The 27,699-nt window shown below is 37.2% G+C and overlaps 1 protein-coding gene across 5 annotated transcripts in view; it reads left to right on the top strand.

Annotated features, from left to right (window-relative positions):
- gbf1 (golgi brefeldin A resistant guanine nucleotide exchange factor 1) overlaps positions 1–27,699 on the top strand; it is a 188,527-nt gene that overhangs the window by 70,520 nt on the left and 90,308 nt on the right. For all 5 annotated transcript variants that reach the window (XM_052041321.1, XM_052041319.1, XM_052041322.1 and 2 more), the window contains one exon: positions 13,932–14,063. In XM_052041321.1, coding sequence (XP_051897281.1) covers positions 13,932–14,063 — 132 coding nt within the window. The remainder of the gene's footprint in view (positions 1–13,931; positions 14,064–27,699) is intronic.

Genomic DNA, 27,699 nt, shown 5'->3' with positions numbered 1-27,699 from the left:
TGTTGTACTGAGGCAATCTTGTTCTGTCATTGATATTGTCTGTCAGATGTACAAGTTAAACTATTCAAAGATATTAAATCACTATTCTGTCATGAGCTGGACAGCACTACTGGCTGCTGTGTATCCTACCCTACTGCAGTTACTACAAAAGTACTTCCTTGCCTGTGAAGCATTTTGAGATGTGCTCTGGTTATGAAAGGAAAATACAGCTTCTCTTCTTCTGCCATTGAAGATAATGAGCTTATCCAGAACTGTTCTTGTGCATTTTCTGACTCTTTTCCCTCCCCGTCCCCCCCCCAAAAAAAAAGAATTCTTAGCAACCTATAACACCTTGTATTCTTTATTTTTCATTCTATTATTTTACCTTGTACTACCTCAATACATTGATGCGATGCAATGATTTGTTTGGATGGCGTGCAAAACAAAGTGACAATAATAAACCAATTTATTTACACCTGTGATAAAACATTCTTCATGTATTTTTCCTTGTTTTCCTATGAAATGGATGCTTGCTTGTTTAACCTTGTCATTTAATAATTGGAAAAACACATGTCTGTTATGCCTGAGTTTCTGAATTTTGTCCATTGAAGCTGCACTTTATGGACCAGAAGCAATCACTAATAGGGGGACATGTTTCTGAGTGGAGTGAATGATTGAAGAAGTATTTATCTTTGTTAAACTTGGATGTGAGCAACAACTTAAAGTTGCCTTCCTAACAACTGTCTCCCTAGTCAGTTTTTCTTAACACTATTTAAGATGTTTTGGTCTGAGAAGATGCTCCTTGTATTGTTAAAGCTATTGTAAAGAAAGAAGGTCATTATACAGAAGGTATCTAGTGGTGGAAAATGAACTGATGTGACGTAGTGGGCGCTTCGAAAGCAAGTGATTTTGGTCAGTTGTGATTGGATTAAGCAAATACAATAGCATGACGAGTTTGGTGCCATCTGTCAAGTTGTGTTCTGTTTCCAGTGCCGTTGTTGAAATAGCTGTGCAGTTTTGAATAGCTCTCTTCACTGTGGGCATTTCATTGGTTAGATTGTAAAGTTGTTTTTATTTTCTGTGCTTGTAGTCCATGCTTCGCAATGTAAAATTTGCCTTTTTGATTGTACACTTCTCAGTTCATTGGAAGTTACTCATTTTTTTTTCAAAGATAAATTTGTAAAATATTGGTATATGATCCACATGCTTGAGTTTCTTAGTTTTGAAAAAAATAATGGCAGTTCCATAGAGGAGTATTTACTGGAAACCTACATTCAGTTGTTTGTTTTTGGATGCTTGAAAAATATTTAACCTTTGCCAAAAATAGAGTATTTTTGACTTTGTATAACATTGTATGCAAAGGGTGTATCTACCAACAAAAAGCATCATTGTAAGGTTGTTTCAGTATATTGTGATGTTCTTGTTACGTTATCAAAGTAGTTGGGACATGAAAATGAAGCTGAGTGAGACTGTTTACCACACAGTGTCATTCTGATATGGTGCTGGGTCAACTCTTATTGCAGATTTTCTGCATTTATACTATGTTAGTACAAAGCAAAACTTCTTCATGCCGATGCTGTAGTTATAGTGTAATTGACACTACTGAATGATCCCTGTCCTGTTAGAATATACAAGAAGGAAGAAAGTCTTATTTCGGTAGCTTTCATGGCCTAAGGGTTGTCCAAAATGCTTTTGAATCAATTGAGTACTTTTGAAATGTAATGTTGGAAATCTGGCAACCACTTATGCATAGCTAGCTCATGATAGCATATCAAATTACCTTATCCAGAATCAAAAATAGAAAAATGCTGGAAAGGTGAAAACACAATTGTGTTGTTAGTTCAGAGATTGGGGGTGAGGAGGAGGGAAGGAATGGGGGTACATATGGTGACGATTGGAGTTAACTGAAATATGGGGGAAAAACAAAGATATGGTAATTGATTGAAAAAATATATGTTAGAGATGGAAGAGAAGAAAATAAATTGAAACAGACAGGTATAGCTAGTCTGTGGAGAGTGGGGAAAATGGATGTTGCTTCAAGGTAAGTTCAATATTGAGCTCCAAGGACTGCAGCATTCCCAGACAGAAGATGAGATGCTGTTCCTTGAACTCTGTGGATGTTGTTGGAGGAATGAGTGATGGCCTAAGACAGTGAGTGCAGAGTTGGACAGAAACTTAATTTGACAGGTGATTGGATGCTCAGGGTTGCCTTTGTGGACTGAAGTGAAGCAGTCACCCACCTTTGTTTACTTTCTTCAGTATTTAAGAGATTCTCTCATGAGGGCTGGATACAGTGCACCCAAACTATGAAGGGAAAATTATGTTCGATTAATCTGTTGGAGTTCTTTGAGGATGTGCCTAATAGTTGTATTCCTGGAAGGCTTTTGATAAGATTGACCAAGGATAGCAAGGTTAGAGCACATGGGTTTGGGAGTAAAGTACTGATATAGATTGAGAGTTGGTTATTGGACTCAAAGCGGAATGGGAATAAACAGATCCTCCTTGGGTCGGCAGACTGTGACATGGGGTACCAAAAGTGTCTGTGCTTGGCTCCAGCTATTCATAATTAATAGTAATGATTTGACCAAGGGAACAAAATGTCATATTTCCAAGTTTGCTGACAATACTGATCTAGGCCTGATTGTGAGTTCAGAGAAGCACTTAAAGAAGCTTCAAGGGGATATAGGCAAGCTGGATGAAATGTATGGAAAAAATGTGAGGTCATCCACTTCGGTTCACCTAACAGAAAAGCAGAATATTTAATAAATGATAAGAGATTGGCTAGTGTCGATGTTCTGGAGGACTTTAAATGTGAAGTCACTGAAGACAAGCATATAGATTCAGCAACTGATTAGGAGCGAAAGTGGCATATTAGCCTTTAAGAGAAAGTTTCATTATAGGAGTAAGGCAGTCTCATTGCAATTGTTTAGGGCTTGGTGAAACCACATCTGGAGTATAGTATGTGGTTTTGGTCTCCTTACCTAAGATAAAATGAACTTGCTGTATAGGGAGTCTGGTGAAGATTTAATGTACAGGAAATGCATGTTTGCCAAGAGAGGAGAGATCCAGTGTGCTGGGATTGTATTCTTTAGAGTTTTGAAGAATGAGGGAAGATTTTGATGAAAATTATGAAATTCTTAAAGGGCTTGACAGGCTGGATGCAGGCTGAATGGTTTCTCTGCCTGAGGAGTCTGGGACCAAATGACACATTTTAAAGATAAAGGGTAGACAATTAAGGACTACGATGAGAAGTAATTTCTTAACTAGGAGTGGTGAACCTTTGGAATTCTCTATCCAAACGTGTGGAAGCTCAGTCACGATGTTATTGGGAAAACAATGATCGACAGATTTCTTGGCATTAAGGGAATCGAGAAATATGGAGTTGGTGTCAGAAAATTGCACTGAGGTATAAAATCGACCATGATTTCGATGAATAGTGGAGGAAAACCAAAGGACCACATGGTCTACTCCTGTTTCTTGCGTTTTTAAGCATACTTGAATGATACAACACCTAGAAGGATTGTTTGGGTCTCTGGATGGTGGAAGAACAGAAGGTAAAATAGCAGGTGTTGCAACCCCTACATAGGAGTTGCAAGGAAAAGTGCTGCAAGCAGCGGAGTGGTTAATGGGGGTGGAAGAGCAGACAAGGAAGGAATGACCTCTTTGGAGTGCTGAAAAGGAGCTAGTGGAAGATGTGTTTAGTGATGAAATCTCATTGAAGCTGGTGAATGTGGAACCTAGTGGGATGTAAGCTAAGGATGAGGGGTACTCGTTCCTTGTTCTGGCTGGGAGGAGAGAAGGTGAAACCAGGTGTGGAAAATGAAGGAAGCTCAGTTGTGATTTCTGCAAACTGTGGTAGCGTGGAAGCCACTTGAAAGAAAATGAAAGCTGTTTATTATAACAGATACAATACAGATGAGAAACAAGGAGAATGAAATGGAGTGGATATTGGTTGCTAACCTATCCCCTTAGATTGAGATGGAAATATCAAGGATGCGAATAGTCAGATATGGACCACATGAAAGTGTTCTCTCCATGACTCTACGATCCCATTTCCACCAAATACTTCCCTTCTCGTGGCACTTGTACGTAACTGCAAGAGAAGCAACACCTCTTTTACCTTTCCACAATCCATGGACCCAAACAGTCCTTGGATGTGAAACAGCAATTCATTTGCAATTTTTCCAATTCAGTAAATTGCATTCAGTGTTCATAATGTGGTCTCCCCTTCACAGATTTGGTAACCTTTCACAGAACACCTCAGTTCAGCCCATGAGAGAGTTGATCCTGAGGGAGGGTCCCTGGAAAGAGTGAGAGACCCTGAATTTCCAGTCACCTGTCACTTTAATTCTCCATCCCATTCACATTCTGAAGTCTGCCTTTTGAGCAATTGTATCATTCCAATGATACCCAATGTAATCTAAAGGAACAATGCCTCATCTGTCTGGGCATGTTGCAAAGTTCTTGTATTAAATTTAACAATTTCAGATAACTATCCTTTTTTCGTTATTTTCTCCCTTAACATATATGGCTGTACCTTTTCAATTTATTTTTTTTTACAGTAATTGTTACCCTGACAACTGTTTGATCACAGACATTCCCTATGTTCTCTCTATTTTCTCTACAACTTAAATTGCACTAATTTTTCCAGTTCTGATGAAGAGTTCCTGAACTGAAACGTCAACTCTGTTTCTCTCCCCACGGGTACTGTTTGACTTGCTGAGTGCTACGTGCATTTTTTAATTTTGCTTCCAGATTTCCAGCATCAGCAGTTTTTTGCTCCATCCTACCCTTTTCACATTATATGTTTTTGTGATGCTGGTTTTGTATTGGGCCCCCTGAACCCAATTCAGTAAACTAGTGCCATGCGATTTATCTCTTTTTTGTTGAACACTTGAGGCAGCAGTCAGGACCTCCATTTAAGATGTGAAAAGTAGTCAATATGACTGTGCAGCAATCCCTCAATAGTCACTGGGGGCATTAACCTTAACTTTTGTGCTCATGTTCCAGGTGTGGGATTATTAACCCACCTCCATCCTATCCTTCTAAGACTTGGCACAAGTCTAGTTAAACAAACTGACTGTAAAAGGAAAGGAAATTGGTGTTACAATTGATGAGTCCTTTTTATTCAAGGAGAACAAATTGCCATACCACAGTGTCAGTGGTTTTAAAAGATGAAAAATTATGACAGATAATATTCAGAGTTAAGCCACTAGAAAATTACTTCATCTTTAATTTGATAAATCAAAGTTTGATCATTTGTATCATGTGCAAAGTTCCTAAAATGGAGCCCATAAAAATTCTCTGAAATAACAGGGTAGCAAGTTTGGAGGACAATCCACTCTGGCAGTGCACTGAAGCAATTGCTTCATTGCAGACCGTTAAATCATTAGGAATGTTGTACACAGGTCATTGTGTTTGACCTTAAGAATTTGAAAGCTCTTTCTCATTGTTGGCTTGTTTGTCTTGCTGAATCTCGTTCTTTTCTGTGGTATTGAAAATTGATTTTAAGTATAGTGTCTTATTCTGCCAATATTGAAGAAGATTGGGAGGTTGTTAGAGGCAGCCTACTGAAAGTGCCCCTGGGCAGTGGATCAATATAGCAGAAATCATTTCATATCTCATGGACATATAGTGTGGACAGTTTTTTTTCTCCTTGAGTTTTGATATTTAAGAGGTGATGATCTTTGATGAGCTCTTCATTATCTGTCGTTGACAGTTTCTCCTCCACCCATTATACACCACCAACCCCACAGCCTCCATTTCTCAGCAGCCTCCTTCCACACACCTCCACCACTCCCCACCCCCAACAATACATGCACACTTCTGATTAGTTGTGTAGTGTCGTAACTTTAAAACTTAATGCTCAGAATTGTGCTTGATATTTTGGCCTGAATTTAAAAATGGGGAAAATTTGACACATCTGGCAGCCATATATCTACAGCTAAACACAAATCTGAAAGCTGTCCATGATGACAGGTCCTTAAGATGCTTGCAAATAGACTCCCAGCATTGAATTCATTCTGTGATTGGGCAGTTATCCTGTAGACCCCCACAAAATATGGCAGAACCTGTTTTTGTTTGAAAAGAACCTGACTTTGATAGATGTCGATTTATTTTTTTTAATCCTCACTTTCACAGAATGATTGGTAATGGGTACATTCATGTCCATATCTTCTTGGCTAAATGTATAATAATGAGATGTATCTCATCAGTACATCAACCACCAACTAAAGCTTTAAATAGAGCAGAGAGATCCCAAAGAGATTGTATTTATAATTTTAATTTTTTCCTTACCAAGTGATGTAACTGTCATTAAAATACCCCCGACTTGCGTGTGTGTGTGTAGAAATATATATAATTGATTAATGCACATTTACTTTTTATATTTGGGCAAGTGCTCAAAGCAAGCTTTTTATGATATACTGTTATCAATGAATGGTCTGGCCCACACTCCTAAATTTGTGCAATCCTGAAAATTTAACCCAATAATAAATTTCCATTTCTATTTCCATTTTTAGCATAAGAAATTAAGCAAGGGTGAATTATACATTTTTATTAACAATTTTGCATTTGTATGTCACCCAGTGATTTCTATACTTTCCAAGGTGCATTGCAGTTAAATACTTCTATGGCATAGTCACCTTTGTACTTTCCTAAAAGATTCAAGGCATTTTCTCATGCTTTCATGATCTTAGTGAACCTGTTTAAGTTGCCAGTTGATGCAGGTGAAGTGACTGAGTGGGGATGTGTTGCTTATTTTAGGTCAATCATCTGAAATGATTTTTGAAGTTCAAGGAAGCAGAAGGTTAAACTGTGGGTATTCGTCAGCCCAGGAGAGTCTTGGGTATAATTTCTGTGTTGAACTAAGTTTGGTTACTTAGACAGAGATTCGGCTGATAGGCTGAGCGTGGCTCACCTGATAAATTGAGGGAAAATTTGGCTAATGCCTAGAAGGTAGGAGGTAGAGCATATTGGCCAGAGGAATATTCCCAGAAGAGATCCTTTGACTGCAAAAGCCATGCCATTGCTGGTGGTTTCAGTGTTAATAATTCTGTTCTGAATCTTTTCAACTGATGTTCTATTTTAAAACAAATCTATTATAAAATGAATGCAAAAAATAATCATTTTTCATATTTCATTTTTTTAACAACACCCTTTCATATCTACCTTAAAAACACCTATGTCATGATTGTACATTAAACGCACAATGTAGGATACAATATACTACCTCCAAAATACATGGTGCTAAAATTGTAACATACATATACACCCTGTCAACATTGGTAACTTAGAAATATGTATTCAGACTGCCGTGTGCTGTGGATTTAAACCCTCTGTTTCACATCTGATGGATGAAGTAAATGAGAAGTCCAGTTAGTTGTCACTTGCTGCTGTTAAGGCAATAAAATGATTAGATTTTTAAAATAAAAACATCTTAACCAGAGCAGTTCGGACAGCAAGATTTAGTCTGTTGAGCAATGCTTTTTAAACTTCAAATTTCCAATAAATGTTGTCATCTTATTCAAACTCTGGGATCTTTTAAGTTCATGTGCAGTAGGGTATCTTGTATTGTCAATGAAATTCTATGTCTGTTGAGTATGAGAAGGCCCAAATAATAACGTCATAATGAGGTGGTAAAAGGCCCACCAGTTTGCAGCAGACAAATTGAGTATCCATACTGTTGATGAAAATGTGCTTTGTGTTCAGCTTTTAAATTCTTTGGCACAGGAGGTCAGGTTAGCCTTTGAAGTCTTTTATTGCATCCCAGCACAATTAAGCTATGTATGGCTTTTAATGGGTTCATTTCTTTCAAACTGCTGTTTGCAGTCCATCTGTGAGAAGCTGGATCAGGTCATTCAGTGATTCGTGACTTTCAAAATTCTTGAATGTTGTTCTTACCTGTTTTATATTTTTCTGTGCACTTTTTCTGTTTTCATTAAATGGCTGTTATTAGTGGCTGATAGCCCCAAGACATTTTTCGTCAAATTAAATGGGGTCTGCTTAATGTTGCTTACTAAAAGTAAAATGAAAGGATTTATCAACTCATTCACACAAAGGAGTGACAAAAAATTATTTTGACATGAAAAGTCAACACAAATCTTTGCTATAAACTGAAAAGCAGCAACAAAAATATCATGAACAAAAAATCAGAAATTTAGATAGCTATTGTTGTAAGACTTATTTGACAAGAGAGAAATGTAAAAAGAAAACATAAATTTTCTCAATTAATGTTGATATTGATTTAGAATATTGGTGATGACTCTTGGTTGCAGAGGTGAAGCGAATGGTTAAGAGACCCGGCAAAGAAGAAAGCAATGGGAAAAATCATGTTAGACCAAATCACTATTTTTGTTGACAACAGATTCCTGTTGCATACAGTTGCAGCAAAATAAGTATTTTGTTAATGACCAATTTGGGTCTTCCTTTACCTTTGTATAGTTTGAATAGAGGAAGCTGTAAGCCACCTTCATTGATAGGAGGCTGTATTCTGCTTCGGTTGTATAAAGTTCTTGCAGTGTTGTTTTAAGCAGATACACACTGCCACTTAGGAATGGGTGCTCATTTTGGCATATCTGTAAAAAAAAATAAAAATTTCAAGTATGGATCCTTCATGAGCAACAAAATTTCTTACATACAAACACAAATGCTTAGAACTCTTGGCAGATCGGGCAGCATCTTTGGAAAGAGAAACCGATAACATTTTGGGTCAAAGACCCTTCACCAAAACTGGGAAAGTTCTGATGAAGGTTTTTCAATCTGAAACATTTACCCTTTCCGTAAATGCTGTTGACCTGCTTTCCAGCATTTTGTGTTTTTCCTGGATCTTCATTTTTTTTTCCCAATAGATTCTTACATGTTGCATGAATACAACATTTCAGCAGGTGAAACTTATTGCAACCTCCGTTCAGGGCTTGCTGTAAAACATCCAAATCAAAACCCTGCAAATAAAAAAATCCATGCAATGTATAATGGAAGCTGTTGCATTAAATTCTACAATAATATTGCTGGGCATGAAGTTTGCAGGTTTTTTCTTTTGCCCCTCTTTGGATTTCAGCTTAAGACTACATGCAAATTTATTTACAATTCAGTTCAGAAGTTTCTAAGAAGGCACAATTATCTGGATTGTCTATTTCAACCACATACAGTTTAGAACAATAGGTCTAAGGTGACAGTCCATGTTCACTGTAGTTCATTTTAGCAGTTGACCACAGTAGCTGTGTTTTCAGATTCAAACAATCTTTGGTCAACACCACACACAGGAGATTTGTTGCTTTTAAAGAGGGAAGAATGAAGAAAGGAACTAGACCAACATGTGAACTATCAGGGAAGATTGAACCAGCCATACTTTTTCCTAGAAAGAAAGACTCAAAGGCTTACCCTCATAAAGGTTTTCAAGTTTGTGTGAAGGTTTGATGTGGAAGATACAATAAAAATATTTCCACAAGCTAGAGCTCGGGGCTATAAATGTAAGATGGTCATAAATAAGTAATTTAGGAGAATTTTATCCACAGGATAGTTAAGGTACAACTGAATGAACCTGAAGGAAATTGAGTAAATAACTTTCTTCTCCCTTCTGCAAAGCAATTTGAGGTTGAAAATCCAAATACATGTAGCTGGTGAAAAGCACAGAATGCTTTCAGTAGTTCATTCAAATGTTGCTTGGGTTGATTTCTCAGACTTGTTCTCCCATAGACTTTACTGAAGACTTTCAGTCTTAATTATCACAGGAAATTTGGCTTTTATTTGAACCACATTCAACCTTCCATAAATATTAAGCTTGCAAAGTTCAAGTCTAGTATGAAAGCCTGCGCTGACTTCTGTAGTTGTGCACAGTGAGACGATCTGCTTCACTCAATTGAGGTTGGAAGATGCTCAGCAAAATTACTTCACCCCATTGCTCTCACTGTAGTGTAGATATGCATTGACTAGAATTCTGAAGGCCATTGAGCTGATGTTTGTACTGGCTTTTTGAAAGACCATTCAATTACTCCCATCTTTGCTTATTCCCAGTAACTTTCTGACTTTCGAAGTATAGACATGATACCTTTCTGAGGGTTACCATTTGAATCATCTTCCACAACCACCACCTTAGGTAGTGCAGTCTATATGGGTCTTCACAATGTTTAGAAACACTCTCCTGATTTCAAACTGGGACTTTTTTGACTTATTATAAATTTATGCTAATCAATATCTCTGTCAGTGGAAGCTACTTATTCCTATATGCATCATCATGATCCTTTATAGCTTTGAAGATGTCTATTAAATGTTGCCCTAACCTTCACTGTGCTAAGGAAAACAGTCCCAGTCACTCAAACCAAACTTTTTTTTTATTATGACAAAAGGCAAAATACTATTTATGCTGGAAGTCTAAAATGTGAACAGAAAATGTAGGACTTGCATGACTGCACCAATTAAGAAATTTATTATTGTAGTGGAAGGCTTATTTTGTTTTCAAGTACATGAAAACATTCTAAATGGGGTTGGCACTAGGTATATACCCCTTGAATCAACTCTATTATTCAATAAGATTCATCTGTTCCTCCATTTCATCTGCATTCAATCTCTCTTTTCATTTCCATAAGACATAGGAGCAGAATTAGGCCATTTGGCCCTTTGGGTCTGTTCCACCATTCGATCATGGCTGATTTATTTTTTCCCTCTCAACCCCATTTTCCTGCCTTCTCCCCATAACCTTTGACGCCCTGACTAATCAAGAACCTATCAACCTCTGCTTTAAGTATACCCAATGACTTGGCCTCCACAGCCGTCTGTGGCAATGAATTCCACAGATTCACCACCCTCTGGCTAAAGAAATTTCTCCTCACCTGTATTCCAAAGGGACATCCTTCTATTCTGAGGCTGTGCGCTCTGGTCCCAGGCTCTCCCACTGCCGGAAACATCCTCTTCATGTCCACTCTATCCAGGCCTTTCAATATTTGATTTCCTTCTATTCCCTCCAAAGATGTATTGATCTTGGCCTTGACTGTAAGGATTGAGTATTCACAATCCAAGGTGGTCAAATCCAAGAATTTGTAATCCTCTGAATGTTAAAGTTTCTCATCACATTTAACAGGCTGATGTCTTATCTTGAGATTATGCACCCGAGTTCTGGATTTTCCAGCCGGGGAAAATAGCTCCTTTTAACCCCTGTTAAAATCTCTTGCGTTCTTGTGAGATCACTTCTCATTCTTCTAATCTCTAGTGAGTATTGGCCGTTCTACTCAAACTTTGTTCACAGAACTTTTCTTAATCAAAGGAATCTGTGTAGCAAATCCACTTTGCAAGACTTCCAAAGCAAGTAAATATTTCCTTGGATGCAGAAGTCAAATCTAAATGTCAGCTAGCCAAGCCTTTTACAATAATAAGACTTCCTTGTGGGAGATCCAGTTTGTTCAATAATTGATTTTGGGAGGTGTATGACCCGAGGATGCATAAAAGGTCAGGATGCACATCATCAAATTTGATTTGACTATAGACATAGTTTGAATAATTAGGGTCTTCATTTGTTACATGATGTTGCAGGTCAGTTTTTCCATATGTTAATTTGTAAAAATGACTGGTCGCTGGCCTTGTATTTAGTAACAGAATTGAGCTCATAATGAAAGACTTAGTCGATAGAATTGATGGAGGAAAATGATTACTGTAAGAATTGAATTTTTCAGTGCTTTGACAGTATATTTTCCCATATAGCACAACAATTATCGAGCTCTTGGGGGAGAAAAGCCTTCAGCTAACAAAAAAATGGGCCTTGAATTCTGTTTAAGTCAGAATATTTTACTGTATGTGAAGCTTTATATTCCTTAGAGGATTGGATTTGTTGAAATTTACAGCTTTCAGCCATTCACAGTGGGGGAGAAACCCTATAGAGCACCCATTAATGAACATACCTGGAAAACTGGAGTGGATAAAAGAAGCCTCCCAGCCTACTTGTTTACTGTAAATGCATTTATTGGTTGCAAGTTAATTATTTATAATATATCTCATTCAGTTTAACCAGGTGAAAGGAAGATCCAGTGTTGCTCAATGTGTATACTAGTATGAAATCTCAGCGAGTTTTCAGCAAGGATTTTAACTCTTTACGTATCAACATATTTGCTTTTGTGGCCATACGCTTTCATTTCATAGCTTAATTATCTGATTCTGGGGGAGTTTTTTCTGTTTTTTTTAAAAAATGATATTCAACCTGTTGCTCCTCTGAACATTTGTATTTTTAAGACACTTTGTTATCATTGTGGGATTTTTATCTTGCTGATCTCACCATTTTCTTTGAAGATATGTTTTCTTTTCTCTTCAGATTGCTTTTACTCGTGCACTCATTTGCAGAAGAAGCAATTGGCTCTTATCTCTGATCCCCAATTTTTGTCCTTCACCCAGCATTGCTAAAAATGGAATATCTGGTTATCATCACATGGTTCTTTGTGGCAGCCTGATCAACAATTTGGTTGCTATGTTTCCCACAGGGAACCAGTGATAAGCTGGTATTTGGGATTCCTTGAATAGGATGAGAAAGGCACTGTTAGAATGAAGATCTTACTTTCCTTTCTATTTTGAAGTGAATGTTGTATGTCCAATCCTGCTGGTGATTTCAAAAATTTATCACTTGGGAGACTTCAGCCATAAATGTGCCCAGTTGTTCGTTTGAGTACTGCCTTGAGGCTTCAGGCTATTTATGCCAATGGGTACCACTTGATCAGCTATTTTAAGGGTCTATACTTGCCCCTGCAATATATCAATGCTACCGTAGCACCATAAATAAGAGGTGACAAGATAGTTTAAGTGACATCTGATAACAGCTATGGCCGTGAAATATTACTGGGATGGCGTCTAATTTTGATCAAGTTTGATGTTGCGAGTGTTTATTGTCAGATTGTTTGGGTACAGCAAATCACCAACGATGGTATGTGGCTACTTTAAATGCCACACACATTAATGGACCAGACACATCTGTTTTTCACTCAAATGCTGTGAGACAGGGAAGTTCACTGCGGTTATGTCCAAACCCCATGACTGGCAGACATCTCCAAATGTAAATGCCAGTAACCCATCAGGGGAAAATAAAGCATAGTTTACACTGCAATATTGCGAGAATTCAATGAAATTGACTATCTTATTTCATTCTGTGCGTTAAACAGACAATTGCAAGAAAAATGTGCCCTTTCCAATTTTTTCTGATGTAAAAGCATCTTTCATTTCCTGTGTGCTGAACAGGTGCACAATAATTGCTGTATTTATCTAGTTTGTTACGATTATAAAACTCACTTTGCAAGTCTCTGTCAGCTTATATTTTAACTATTTAAAAAGTATCTTTTTCATTTAAATATTTCTTTTATTACAAATGCAAGACACAAATAAAATCTCAAAGATCGTCAAATATTATCTTCCCTGCCTTGCTTAGTAATATTTTAATCAACAAGGTGATTTTTCAAGTTTGGCTGCAGGAATTATGAACTAGTTCAAGCTCAGTTGCAATACCAAAGCAGGAATCCTTCAAGTGTGACAATAAATTGAGAGCCTTTCTGTCTCTTTTAATAATTGAAGTACGAATTGAAGAACAAGGCAAACTTAGTTTCACTCACTCCTTGATCAACATTGAAAGTAAATTAAATGGTCACTCATTGCATTGTTGATTGTGGGATCTTGCTGCGTGAAGAATGATTGCTGTATGTTCTCACATAATTGGTTTTCTGTGGAAACCCATTGTTTTGTCGAAAGTGCATTAAGATGCTATAAATGTATGTGTGCAAAATGCATTATCTTTCAGAAGGTATTAGTAAGTGGCATGGAATGTACATTTGCCGGTGTAATATGCATTTTGAAATAAGATCTATTACAAAAAGGATGTAGTACAAGAACGTATGATTATTTTAATATTCATCCTTCTAATAGGTCTTTTTCTAGTTTGATTATTTGGAATTTATTATCACAACTGGCTTCCTTTTCTCTTGCAGAGCTTTCAGTAATAGAACCAAATGTTTTCCTTCGACCTTTTCTGGAGGTGATCAGATCAGAAGATACAACTGGACCTATCACTGGGTTAGCACTTACATCTGTTAACAAGTTCCTCTCGTATGGATTGATAGGTAAGTGTATTATGGTGCAAAATTATAAACATAACTGCTCATTTTTGAACAGTGAGCTGTCATTTTGTTCTCCAAGATATCTTGCCATCATGAATTTATGAGGCTAATAACATTTTTTTCAAATTTGTAATTATCAGTGTGTATTTTGAAATGAGGCCCAGTCTGTTTTTTTTTTATCATTGCTGTAAAAGAACTTCTAATATTTAATAGTGAGCAATTGAAGCATATTGTGCATTAGCTTTTTTGAACATTGCTGTTGTGAAACTAACCAGTTTCAAATCATTGCTTGTAAATCTTCTCAGATGCTTTTTTCCTTTTAATGGCCATGACCATTTCTCTCTCTTCAAGTTTAGAACAGTGTACTGAATTCAGTTGACTGTTGTCTAGTTTGACTTGTGGAGAAATTTCTGGCCGTCCTCCCTCTCCTTAATGAGCAGATTGCTGGTGCTGGGATTTTGGTTGAAATCATGGTGCTTCTTTTATTTTTGTCTTGTTGTTGTTACTACCACTTTTAGCAGAATGGTCTGGATTTGCTGTTTTCCCCATTTGGCAATAACTGCTTGTCCATATTTGCTTGAAGTGGTGCCTTTATTAAAAGTGGACAGAATTTCTAGAAAAAGATGTGTTATTGCTGAAGGTGATTTTCCCAGTATTTTTAAAGGGAGTTTTTTATCTCTGTAGATAGAAGTAATATTTTATTAGATATTAGATAAAAGGAGCATTGGTGACTTAATATGGAGTTTTCTTCAGCATTTCAGGGACCTTGATTGAGCTAGTAGCTGTGACCATGGTTCAAAAGGAAGATGAATGACTTACTCTGCAATTAAATGATTGTACCTTCTAGTTTTTTTTGGGGGGGGGGGTGGGAGGATGGGGAGGGTAGTGAGAAACCTTATATTTAAGTTATTGAATTACACGTTTTTCTTTTCTTGAATGTTTTAGTGTGGGTTTTAATTGTCATAAAAATGTTTTTGGTAAATTTGCACAGGGCTATTTCAATTTACAATGACATTTACTTGTCTTTGTGTATTTTTCTTCTCATCACTTCCACAGCCCCCAGATGGGGAATTAACTGGTGTACTTTGGTGTCAGTGAAAGAAATATGGATTTTCTTAATTGGCAATATATATGTTATCTCTTTGTGTGTGTGTGTGTGTGTGTGTATATACTTTATATACTATATGTAAGTGCTGTGTTTAAGGCACAATGTGAGAAAGCAGATATTATTGGCAAACAAAGCACGATTCATGGAATCCTGGAAGGGAATTTTGATGAGAAGGGCAAACCCTAATTTATTTGCCTGCAATGCCAATGAAGTGATGAATAAACATTCTGCAGGAGTGCTTGGGTGATTGTACATAAGGTTTTCTGTAGAATTTCTGTTGTGCCATTTAATATTTTGACTTGCTGTGGTAGCAGTAGCGAATTAAGACAGAATCATATGATATTCAAATACTCACATGAAAAACAAGAAAAGACCAGATGGTGCATCCAATGTGTTACAAACTCTCAAGGTGTAACCTAACTGTTCCTTGACTGACTAGCACCCCTATCTAGCTGATCACATTAATTTCTATAGTGGGAGAAATGATATGAGAGAAACTCATTTGACACACTTTTAAGTGTTTACAGTGAACTTGCATGCAGTGCACAAGCTGCTTGCTTGTTCCATTGTCTGAAAAGAAATAGGTCCTGATTTCACCTAACCTAGTTCTATACTTGCATAACCCTGGTCTTCCCTTACCTATTTAAGGTGAATAGCTTAGTCACTTAGACTGAATGTAATCCTTTCATAATTTAAGAGGGAAGCAGAATGTACAAAGTTAAACATGTTGTGATATCTGTGAAGCACATCAGAAAGTTAATGGTGACCCAAATTAAATCAAATTTATGGTTCACTCAAAATTAGTTACAGTTGGCCTAATTTGGAGTTATAAAACTTCATATCTTGCTATAGCCTATTTTTCACAGGACAAGAGAACTAATATTAATTGCCATAGTGTGAGTGTATATTAAGATTACATTTCCATTTACTTTTTTTGGGAGAATATTAGTCTTGTGCATTCATATTAGAATTGGTTTTGATTGAAAGGTGAACTTCCTTCCAGGCACAATTTTGTAAATTTTGTTTGATGGCCATGTATTGTATCTTTTAAGGACCAGAGCTTTCGACAGGTTTGGGAATTTTTTTTAAAGAGGCATAGGGAAATCAAGTGAATCGTTTTTTAAATGAGTCTCTTTGGGGAAAACATAGTGGAAAGGGAAGAGGGTACGAGGCATTTTACATTTGTTTGAATCCTCTTTTTTTTTAATATAGTTTAAATTAGTCTGAAGTGCGTACTGAATCTTGATGCATTGAAATGAAGAAGCTGTCTAAGAGTCAATATGTTAGACTTGGGAGGCAGACTGATATATCTGCAGAAGCACAAGTCTGCCACAGTGGGCAATGACCTCTTCATTCTTGTTCAGCAGTAGCAGTTGCTGAATCTCACTCTGACTCCCAGTCAACAGCATAGCAGTAATACCTTCTGTGCCTTTGCATTGTTGTTTGTATTTGGTGGATGTCTGCAGCATTGCATTCTTAATTCTGCTTCAACTTTTGCTGCTTTAATTTTAAGTCTTTGAATACCAATGTTGAGCTGCAGAGATAGTTTGATATATCAGAGAAAACGTCTAAATTTATGGAAATCCAGGAGTGAGTCAAAGGACCAGTTCTGAAATAATCTAAATGTCAGAACTACCTTTCGTGTCTGTGCAGGTATATCTAGGAACACATTTGGATGCACAAACTCGTGTTCTTATTCTCTCAAATGCATACACTTGCTATCACACCATTTGCACATCTTCCATGACATCAATTAAGTTTAAAAAATGCTTTTGAATTAAAGGAACATTTTATTTTATTCCACAGCCTTGTTGCATTCCTCCTTAAGGTGAAGTTTCTGTCAAGTCTTTTCGCTGAGGCATAGAATGGAAGAGTTGGGAAAATACCCATGAACGGCATGAAGTCGTTAGGTCGCCACAAGCCAGGGTCATTGTGATAGTACTACAATGAGTGCTATGGAGCTGTACAAGAATGTTGCCAAGTTTGAAGATGTTTAATTGTGAGGAAATATGCTGTTTTGTTTTGAACAGGTGGGGGTGGAGAAATTGGTTGAGAGGTTTATTTGGAGCAAATAGGAACAATCTGCTTCCATTAGCAGAAAGGTCAGTAGTGAGGGAGAACAGTTTAAGGTAATTGGTGGAAGGTAATTAGTGAGGAATTGAGTAAAATCTTTTCACTATCTAGTGGTAGGGATCTCAAATTTGTTGCCTGAAAGAGTAATGGAGGCTTCTGATGAGATGTACAAGGCTACAAACCAAGAGATAGGAAATGGGCTTATATCAGATGGCTCTTAATTAGCCCTTGTGTATATCACTGTCCAAATGGCTGCCTTCTGTGCAATAGATTTCTTTGATTCTATGAAATCATAAAATCAATATGACTTGCTTTTGAGGTGGCAGATTTTTAGATTAGAATAAATGTAATTTTCCAACTGGTACATGCAACAAACTGCTTTGCATTTTCATCGATATGCTCTCCAAAAACATTGGTCCTTAAAAATTCACAGTTAACTCTTCGTGCTACATTGGCTTCTGAGAATGTTATTGTTGCTGAGATGTGTGTCTGCAACTAAAACATTGATTTTTAATTTTACTTGCAGCAGTTATTCTTTGGCTTTGGTGATACTGTTTCAACATAATATGACTGGGGATATCTCCTTGAGATTGAGTCACTTGGGGCTCGTTTGTTGAAGGATAATAGATAGTACAGTGTTACCAGCCGTCAGTAATCCCTTTTGAGGGATGTGGAGTGGTGAAGCCCGATTCATTTTTAAGTAAAATTGTGTATGTGTGTGTCTGTGTTTGAGAGAGAGAGAGAGAGAGACAAAGTTTGCTCTGTCTTTATATTCCTTTTGAGCAAGAAAATTAAATAAAAGTTGACAGTTCAACTAAAGGATATTTATTCATATCAGTTTAGTTTACCTTGACATTGTGTTTTGTGAGAAGATCTTGGATTCAAATCAGAGGGTTGTTACTGAATGAAAATGGTAAATTGACTTTTTTTTCTATTTAAGCAAAATATCCTGATAATATTTTTTTCAAATTCATTCTGCTATTAGATGCTGCCATTGCAGATCTTGCTGGTATGAGAGCAGTAGTTGGACACCAAAGGAAGATTTATTTTGGGGAGGGATTGAGACTTTATTAAGCATGAGCAAATAATTGTTGCGGAGCAAGAAATGTAAGGAGCATAATTTTCAGGATTAAAAAGAGGACATGACCATAGGATATTCATGAATAGGTCGAAACATCCCCATACAAAACCAAAGAGAGTTGAAAATACACTATGGGACTGAGGGACTTGGAGCTTGGTGAAACCTCTACCACTGGCAACAATATGGCTCAGAACAGAAGACTGACAAGAAATGAAGCTGAGAATGTGGAATATTGTGCAGGAGACAAGAAAACTGACATTTTCTCAGGTGGGAAATGTACTTTTGAGAAGGGAACAAAAAAAGCAAGCCACTTTCAACTTTGAAATAAGTTCAGCCATTGCTTTAAAATTGTCTTTTTTTCTCCCATGTGATTTTTAGTTTCCACGCACATGAATAAGGAGAGATAATGAGGGCTAAGCCTTCTATTCATGGGCAGCCCTGTAAAATTCTGGGGAACAATTTTCCTAATTGGCTATCTGTTAAACTCCTGACAGTTAATGTTTTCACCATTGAATAAAACTGAAGTCTTAGAAAATGGAGGAAGCTTTTATTTTCTGCATCAGTGTTTTACATGGTGCACTTTTTTAGACTCTAAGAAATATATAATTGGGATTTTGTTTTTAATTCAGTTTTTCAAATCTGGGCATAGCTGACAAAATTTATTGACCATCCATCCCTAAGTGCCTTTGAGAAGGCCATAGTAAGCTGCCATCTTGATCTGCTGCAGCCCTTCTGGTGAAGGTACTCTCACTGTGGTTAGGGAGTTCCAGGATTTAGACTTGGTAATGATGAAGGACCAAAAATATATTTCTAGATCAAGATTCTGTGCAGCTTCAAGGTGAACCTGCAGATGGTGATGTTTCCTCACACCTGCTGACCTTGTCCTCCTTGGAGGTAGAGGTTAGGAGTTCCTGTTGGAGTAGCCTAGCAAGTAACTGCAATGTATTTTGCAAATGATGCACACTTGTAACCACTGTACACCAGTGGTGTAGGGAATAAATATTTAAGGTCATGGATGGGTACCAATCAAGTGGGCTGATTTTTGTCTTGGATGGTGTTTAGCTGCTTGAGAATTGTTGGAGCTGCACTCATCCATGTAAGTGGAGAACATTTTGTTATGCTCCTGAATACTTAGTTTCTGAGCTGCTCATTTGTGGTTGGTTCAGTTAAGTTTTTGGTTCCCCCAGGATGTTGATGGTGTGGGATTAGGTGACTCTCCCTTTTGTCATTGCCTGGTACTTTTGTGGCGTGAGTGTTACTTGCCACATGTCAGACCATGCCCGAGTGTGAATGTTAAATGAAAGCATAGTTCCTATTTCAGCTGTTTATAAAAGATCCCATAGAATGTCAGTCATAGAGTACTACAGCACAGAATCAGGCCCTTTGGCCCATCTAGTCCATGCCACCTGATCTTCTGCCAAGTCCCATATCCTTTCTAACCCCTCCCATCCATGTACCTATCCAAACGCCTCTTAAATGTTACAATTGAACCCACATCTACCACTTCCACTGGCAGCTCGTTCCACACTCGCACCACCCTCTAAGTGAAGAAGGTTCCTCTCAGACTCCCCTTAAATATTTCACCGTTCACCCTAAACCTATGCCCTCCAGTTCTGATCTCACCCAACCTTGGGGAGAAAAAAGCCTGCATGCATTCACCCTATCTATACCCCTCATAATTTTGTATACATCTATAAGATCTCCCCTCATTCTCCTGTGCTCCAGGGAATAACATCCTAACCTATTCAACCTTTCCCTATAACTCAGGTCCTCAAGTCCTGGCAACATCCTTGTAAATTTTCTCTGCACTCTTTCAAGCTTATTGATATCTTTCCTGTAGGTAGGTGACCAGAACTGCACACAATATTCTAAATTTGGCCTCACCAAATTCTTGTAAAACTTCAACATAACATTCCAACTCCTGTACTCAGTGCCCTGATTTATGAATGCCAAAGTGCCAAAAGCTCTCTTTACGACCCTATCTACCTGTGACGCCAGTTTCAAGGCACCATGGATCTGTACTCCCAGGTCCCTTTGTTCTACCGCACACCGCAGAGCCGTACCATTCACTGTGCAAGTCTTATCCTGGTTTGTCCTCCCAAAGTGCAACACCTCACACTTGTCGACATTAAATTCCATCTGCCATTTTTCAGCCAATTTACCTGGCTGGTCAAGATCACGCTGCAAGCTTTTATAGCTTTCCTCGCTGTCCATTGCGCCCTCAATCTTGGTGTCATCTGCAAATTTGCTGATCCAGTTTACCACATTATCATCTAAATCGTTAATATAGATGATAAACAACAATGGACCCAGCACCAATCCCTGTGGCACACCACCAGACACAGGCCTCCAGTCAGAGAGAGAACCATCTATTACCACTCTCTGGCTTCTCCTGCTAAGCCAATGTTGAATCCAATTGACGACTCATCATAAATGCTGAGCAACTTAACCTTTTGGAGATGAACAGTGGAGTTTTCCTGAGGGCGGACTGGTAGTTATCCCTTAGTAAAACACATTACAGACATTAAAGAAAGACCTTCCGTTACTGTTTATGAGATGTAATATGCAAGTTGGCTTCTGAGTTTCCCTACACTAAAGCATTGAGTATACTTTAAAAGTATTTCATTGACTATAGAACACTTTGGAGTCATCTTGGATGTTATGAAAGGTGTTATATAATTACGTATTCCTTATAGCAAGAAAACGGAATTCTTATTAAAAATTCACATTTTCCCACGTTATACTCTTGTTGCTAGATCTTTGCCCATTCACTAAATCCATCTATATCCCTTTGTAGCATCCCTTATACCCTGCTTCTTGCCATATGGAGCACAACTCCAGTTGTCAAAAAGATTTAAATCTTTGGAGCTCCAGTGTAACTTTCCATACTTTAGTGGTTTGATTCTAATTTCATATGGGTGCTCCTGGTATATTTTTGTACTTCCTTCAACTAAATTTCAGCCACTGCTTTAAAAGCTTGCGGCCAACTTATTTGTCTGATTTGATTGTCTTGGAAGAGTACCATTTCATTTACTATATGTTATTTGGAATTTGAAAGGCTTTCTTTGTGAATGCAGATGATCTGTTATGCTTCAGACTGCCCTGAGTATGAATCTGTTAAAGAAACAGTTCAATGTGATAGTTTCTGTGGGTTGACAGCTGTTCCTGTTTGAACTTTGGATTTAGTTCTTTGTAGTTTCTTCACTTGCCACATGAACAGGAAATGATGTCATTCATTTTCTAATCAGGTGAGTTGCTTTTTGGTGACTATCATATTGTAGATTGGCCAGTAACTGAAAGTGAGGAGAGACAAGGTTCACTCCCTCTGGACAACAAGTCTTCAATGAATGTCATCAGAGAATCTTGCTTTAGAGTTACTGAAAGCAAATGATTCATTGCTTGGAAGGGGATGTGACTGTTTGGTGGCTTTTGTAATAAAAAAAATTCTCAAAGTATTTTCCTTGTGCTGAGAAGTAACTAAGCATAATAGTTTGGGCTTATTAAAGATAGATAGGCACATACATCTTTAAACTGAAGATGACTCACTTTAAAAGACTCGCAATAGGAAAACCAATTCTTCAGCAGTTACTGATAAAATCATAATTACAACTAAGATGCTTTTTATTCAGAAAATATGCAATTGTGCATGGATGGGTTTTTCCACCAGTGCCTTCATTGTTGCTTTGATTCATTGCATTGCAGTTGCCATTATTTATTTAACTGAAGTTTTCTCAGAATACAGATGGAGGCTTTTATCATTGTGTCATTTACCTGTTGCAGTGGTGGGGCATGAATACGATGGAATCCTTATACAAGAGGTCTAAATTTTCTTTGCGACATTTTCTTCCTTCCTTTCGTTTATATTGAAAGACATCTGAACTACCAAAACCCTTGTGTTTATTTAAACAAAAAAAGAAAAGTCGGTGGCATGATTTATTGATAAATTATGTCGGGCAGACCTCAGCTACGTATGCCAAAATAGAAGATATGTAGCACAAATTCTTAAACTGTATTGAAATTCTTAAATTTCCATGGTGGGATTATTAGTCCAGACCAGCTACCTTAAATCTTGACAGGTGGCTATTTTTTTAATCAGTCAAGGCCTGTTAATAATGACCTCATTCTGGCAAATTTTGGTGGTCTGACAGACATGATTTTCACTGTGTGACAACTCCAAGATAAATCCAGGGAGCAGCATGAACCACTGGACAAAAGCCTTTCATTCTGCCAATGAAGGATGACTGATGAACATCCTTCTCAAATTTGGCTGCCCACAGAAATTCATCTCTTCAAGGTGGCATGCATATTGTGATCTTAACCAACAAGTCCAATTTTGTTGCAGTGCTTCCTGCCGGAGGAGAGCTAACCTACAGGACTAATTAGACTGTTCAACCCAAGTCATCTCCATTCCAGAATTAAGATCACCTCCACTTCAATCATTGAGCTGCAGTGCACAGACAATGTGCACGATGGAGGCTGAGCCCTAAGTCATCGTCATCTCATTCAATGAATCGTGCAAGAGAACGGGCCTTGCACTAAACCTTCACAAAGCAAAGGTTATCAACCTGCCCTCTTTGTGCAATTTTGCCTTCCGGTGATAAAGACCAACTAATAAACTCTGGAAAACCTTGACCCCTTCCCTTATCTTAGGAATCACCCATCAATGCAGGCAAGATATTACATGGTGGACAGAGAAAGATTCAAGGATGTTCAAAGCCCCTTTGATAAAGTGTAACGTTCCCACCTACTGGTGAGAATCTCATAACCACTTGAAATGGAGGAGGATTTGGGGGTATTGAGAACCTTGTACCATACATTGGGTGCACCTAGAAGCCCAGTGGAAGGTGCGCATCCCTTCCCAAACCTGCCCACCACACCAAAGACCTCCTGTCCCACCAGTGGCAGAGTTTGTGGATATCGAAAGCAAGAGGGCATAGATTTAAGATGAGAGGAAGGATTTGAAGGGGTTTTGTGGGGAAAGTTTTGTTTTTACACAAAGTGGTTGATATCTGGGACTTGCTGCCAGACGTCCTGGTGGAATCACATACAATCACTATGTTTAAGAGACATACACTTGAATAGGCAAAGCATAGAAGGATGCCGACTTAATGTGGGCAAATGGGATTGGTGTAGATGGGCAGAGAGTCAACATGGACCTGGTGGGCTAAAGGGGTTGTTTTTGTGTTGTTACACTGTCTTTATTAGTCTCCCCAGCCGCCTCAGAATCCACAGAACTGGAGTGGAAGTAAGTCATTGATTGTAAAAGTAACTTTATTCGTAGTGTCCACTTAAACCATGCATAGTTGTTCTTTTGGTCATTGTCTGAAGGCGTTATTTTCAGTGCAACATGGAAGAGAGCACCAGATTCTACTGACAATTGCTGACTTTTCTGTAGCAGCTAATGCATGCTATGTGACTGTAATAATCCAAACTCTCCTGAAGAATTAGGATCCTGGAAACCTGGCATGTTTTGTTATAGTTGTATGTACATAGAGCTTTCAACAAATCACTTGAATCAATTATTGTCATTTGATTGAAATTCAAGCTTGACCCAGAAAGCTTCCATCTTGCTTATCTTTTTAAACCTGACATGATTCTTTCATAGAGAATCAACAAATTGCTTTGTTGTTACTTTGAGCTGCCTTGTTTGCTCTTGGATGAGTGTACAAAGGGATGTGCACTCTGAGGTGGTGTGCATGCGTAAACATGATATTTTTATGCACTGTATAAGAGTTAAAACCAGTTAACTACAAAAGAACTAGGCTCTGTTCAGGAGAATTCCGAGGGGATTTATCTCCTGATGAGTACAGTTTATCCAAATGTGCACAGAGCTAGTATTCAATTAAAGCATGCGAAAGATTATACATAAGGTTAAATAACAACCAAATATTTTGTAACAGAATATTTCCGTCACAGCTATATCTCTTAGAGTATAGTTTAGCCTTATTTCTGTTGTCATTTCCTTGACTATCCTTCTATTTTTCTCAATCATTCCTTGCCCTTTGTGCTTTGATCAACACCTACTAAGCTAGAGAATACAATAATTGCCATTGCTATTCTTTAACCCAGATGTCCATGCTGTAAACCCAAATCTTTATACTGTAGCTCAATATTTAAAAAAAATATTAATTTTAGAGCTCTGTGAAAAAAAGCAAGCTCTTTTTTGCACAATGAACCAGCAGCCTGACTTTGCTTGTTTCCACACTGGCATGCATAGCTTCAAATCAAAATGTCTGACCTCATAAATTTCAATTAAAGTCTCTATGGAGATGTGACTAAACAAACAGGCTTGACTTGGAAAATTTAACAAAAATGTCTGTGAACACATTGCTTAAACCCATTGGCTTCCTAACCTATTTATTCAACACTGATCATTTTACACAGGACAGTGTTTTTGTGCTGTGCACAGGATATTTGTACTCAAAGCTACACGTGCTTCTCATGAGGTTTGATGGTCCATGAGTCTAAGTAGGTTTGAATTTTACATTGTTAGTTAGCGTTACTGTTTGATGAGGAGGTTATATGCTAGAATTTTGATGCATTTCTTTTGAATCATTGCTAGCTTTTATGATTGAAGAGTAGTTTTATTACAATAATGAATCGTTTCATGAGTGTTCACCACTTTCACAAAAAAGGTAAATCAGACAGAGAGGAATTAGTAAAGCAAGTAATTTGAACTTAAATGAAATCTTGCCTGGGGGAAAATCAAGATCAAGAATTGAATAAATTGCTCTATTAGTTTGGAATTTTGTCAAATCTGAAGATATTGGTTCCTTCCACCGACTATATGTTAAATGCCTATTGAGGACTCAACATAATTAGATCTTGTTTTGGGATGTATTAAGGTGGATATTTGGAAAATTATTTTTTTTAGATGATTTGTACATGATGATGACTTTTATTGATGATTCAATTTTGTGATGCTTTGGAAAATTTACCAGACATTTTTCAGAACATTTTTTTTGTCCATGCTTGTATGTAGTGCCACCTATAGGTTAACTGGAATTTTTGCTAAAGTTGCACCATTGATTTGATTGACATATTAAGTGAATCGGAGTTTCATACTGGATTAAATAATGCTTTTATAAGTGATGTTATGTTGGACATATTAATAGTTTAGCAGTGCTTAAAATTTGAACCCCTAATTTTTACCAATTATTTGGGTATCTCATCTGAAGTGTGAAAACTTTAAAGACAAACTTGTAAAATCTTCTGAAGTTATTAATATTTTACCATTTTAGAAAATGTTTGTATAGATAATGAATTTCTGATTTCCTAAAAATGTTTTGTAAATATCTGTTATTTAAGGTAGTTTTAGTAGCATTGTTCTTCAGACTTTCACCTAAAATAGAAGTTTATATATTGAATGTAAATTACTGACCTCATGATAAAATTGACAAAGTGATGAGAGGAGAGTTGGAGTAAATGGCAGGTATCCAAATTGGCAGGGCGTGACCAATATCGTAAGGACGTACATTGGGACATAACCATGTACCATATTTATAAATGATTTGGGTGATGGGGAAAGAAAAAGTAATGCAAATAATTTGCTGAAAACTTAAAGAATAGCGGCATTGCAGGCAATGAGGATGGAACTGTGAAATTGCAAAGAGCCATTAATGGGAATAGGATGTTGGTATGGATGATGTGATATCATATACTTCCAACCTCTAAAGGATAGAGCAGTGTACTTCCTATGTGATTGGGCATTAAGGATCCAAATAAACTTGGAGATGTATGTACAGAAATAGTTAAAAAAAATTAATTTGATGTTTGTCATTATTTGTAGAGTATTGGAGCACAGCAGGGAAAATTATTATGCTGCAGCTACTTAAATCTCTGTAGTGCAAAGTTGTAACGTCAGAGGTGATCACTGCACTCCAACTGTGGTTCAACAAGTGAATTGTGTAGCAGTAGCAATAATTTAATAAATGCTTTGAGAGATACCAAAATAATTCCTAGACTTGAGGGTTTAATTCAGCATTAGAGAAACTAGGGCTGCATCTTGTGGATATTAGAAATGCTAAAGTAGATAGAGAGAAATGATTCCTGTTGGATAGGGAGTCCTGGACTTGAGTAGTATAGTCTAAAAAAAATAGATCCAGGCTTTTCAGGATTGAGATTCAGGAACCACTTCTATATGAAGAAGGTGGTTAAAAATTTGGAGTGCTCTTTTGCCGATGACACCTGATGCTTAGTCATTTAATTCTGCATTAACGAAAGGTATTAAAGGAAAAGCCAGGAATTTAGAGTTTGATCGCAGATCAGCTGTGATTTCATTGAATGAAGGAACAGGATCAAAGGTTATGTAGCCTATTCCTAGTCTATGTCACAGTGAACATTTCACTGTTTCAGATGTATTGAGTGAATACTGGCTTACTGAGGGCACTAATGTGGACCAAAGTAATTTTCTATGTGCTCTTTCCTGGCACATCTATCTCTAAAAAAGTTATGTTTGAAGCAGTTAATTATATGGGTAACAAGGAAAAGTCAATATGAACAGAAAATGTTAGTATAATGGTGGTTTATGTAATTTACTAAACATTGAAGTGTCTGGTGTAAAATACAAAAGTGCTTTAAAAGTAGTTGAAAGGAAAAATTGTCAAATTGCATTATGGACTTGAAATCTAGCTGGACAGCATTATGAAGAAAAGGGATCAGTAATGACAGGGCCCACAGTTCTTGTTTGATTGCTGTTAAGTGGAAGTTAATTTTAAGTACTTCATTTTGAAAGTTTTTTTTCTCTCTCTGCAACTTGGTCTTTAGAATTAATTAATATGAACGCAAATGTGTAATTTGTTTTTAAATTAGATTTTTGATGAAAGAAAAGCAAGTATTTACTGGGTGAGTATAGTGTGATTTATTTTTTGTTTGGAGCATTTGCTTGAGATGCTACATTTTTTTTAAAGTCTTGAGACATGGCTAAGGAATATTTAGCAATTTGAATTTGATGGTTCCAGGACAAAATATCGGTGTCCCTCAGTCAGATATTTGTTGAACTTAGAAAGAAGTAGTATGTACTTGAAATAAAGTAAGATTGAGAAGGTAAATTTTCATTCAAAAGAAAAGTGAAAAATTGGTGGAAAATAACCATAGCAACCTTAAGCCTATTGCATGAGATGTTTTTCCTTTGAAAAGGGATGACTTAATCTAAAACTTGATATTTGGCTACAAATCTTCTCCAATCTTTTATTATTTGGTTATTATTCAGCAGTTTCATAATTACAATGTCTGTGTTTCAATATTTTTGCTGATATTTGAAGTACTTTTGAAAATCTTGAAGTTGCAATACAAAACACACTTACTCTTTCTGCCTGTGCTTTTCCTTTCAATATTTTGTCAACATTTGGTAATTGTATAACAATTGTCAACTTGAG

Source organism: Pristis pectinata, chromosome 30, assembly GCF_009764475.1.
Source record: "Pristis pectinata isolate sPriPec2 chromosome 30, sPriPec2.1.pri, whole genome shotgun sequence".
Classification (NCBI taxonomy): Eukaryota; Metazoa; Chordata; class Chondrichthyes; order Rhinopristiformes; family Pristidae; genus Pristis; species Pristis pectinata.
Note: the sequence above shows the minus strand (reverse complement) of the source record. Positions and strands in the feature narration are given on the sequence as shown.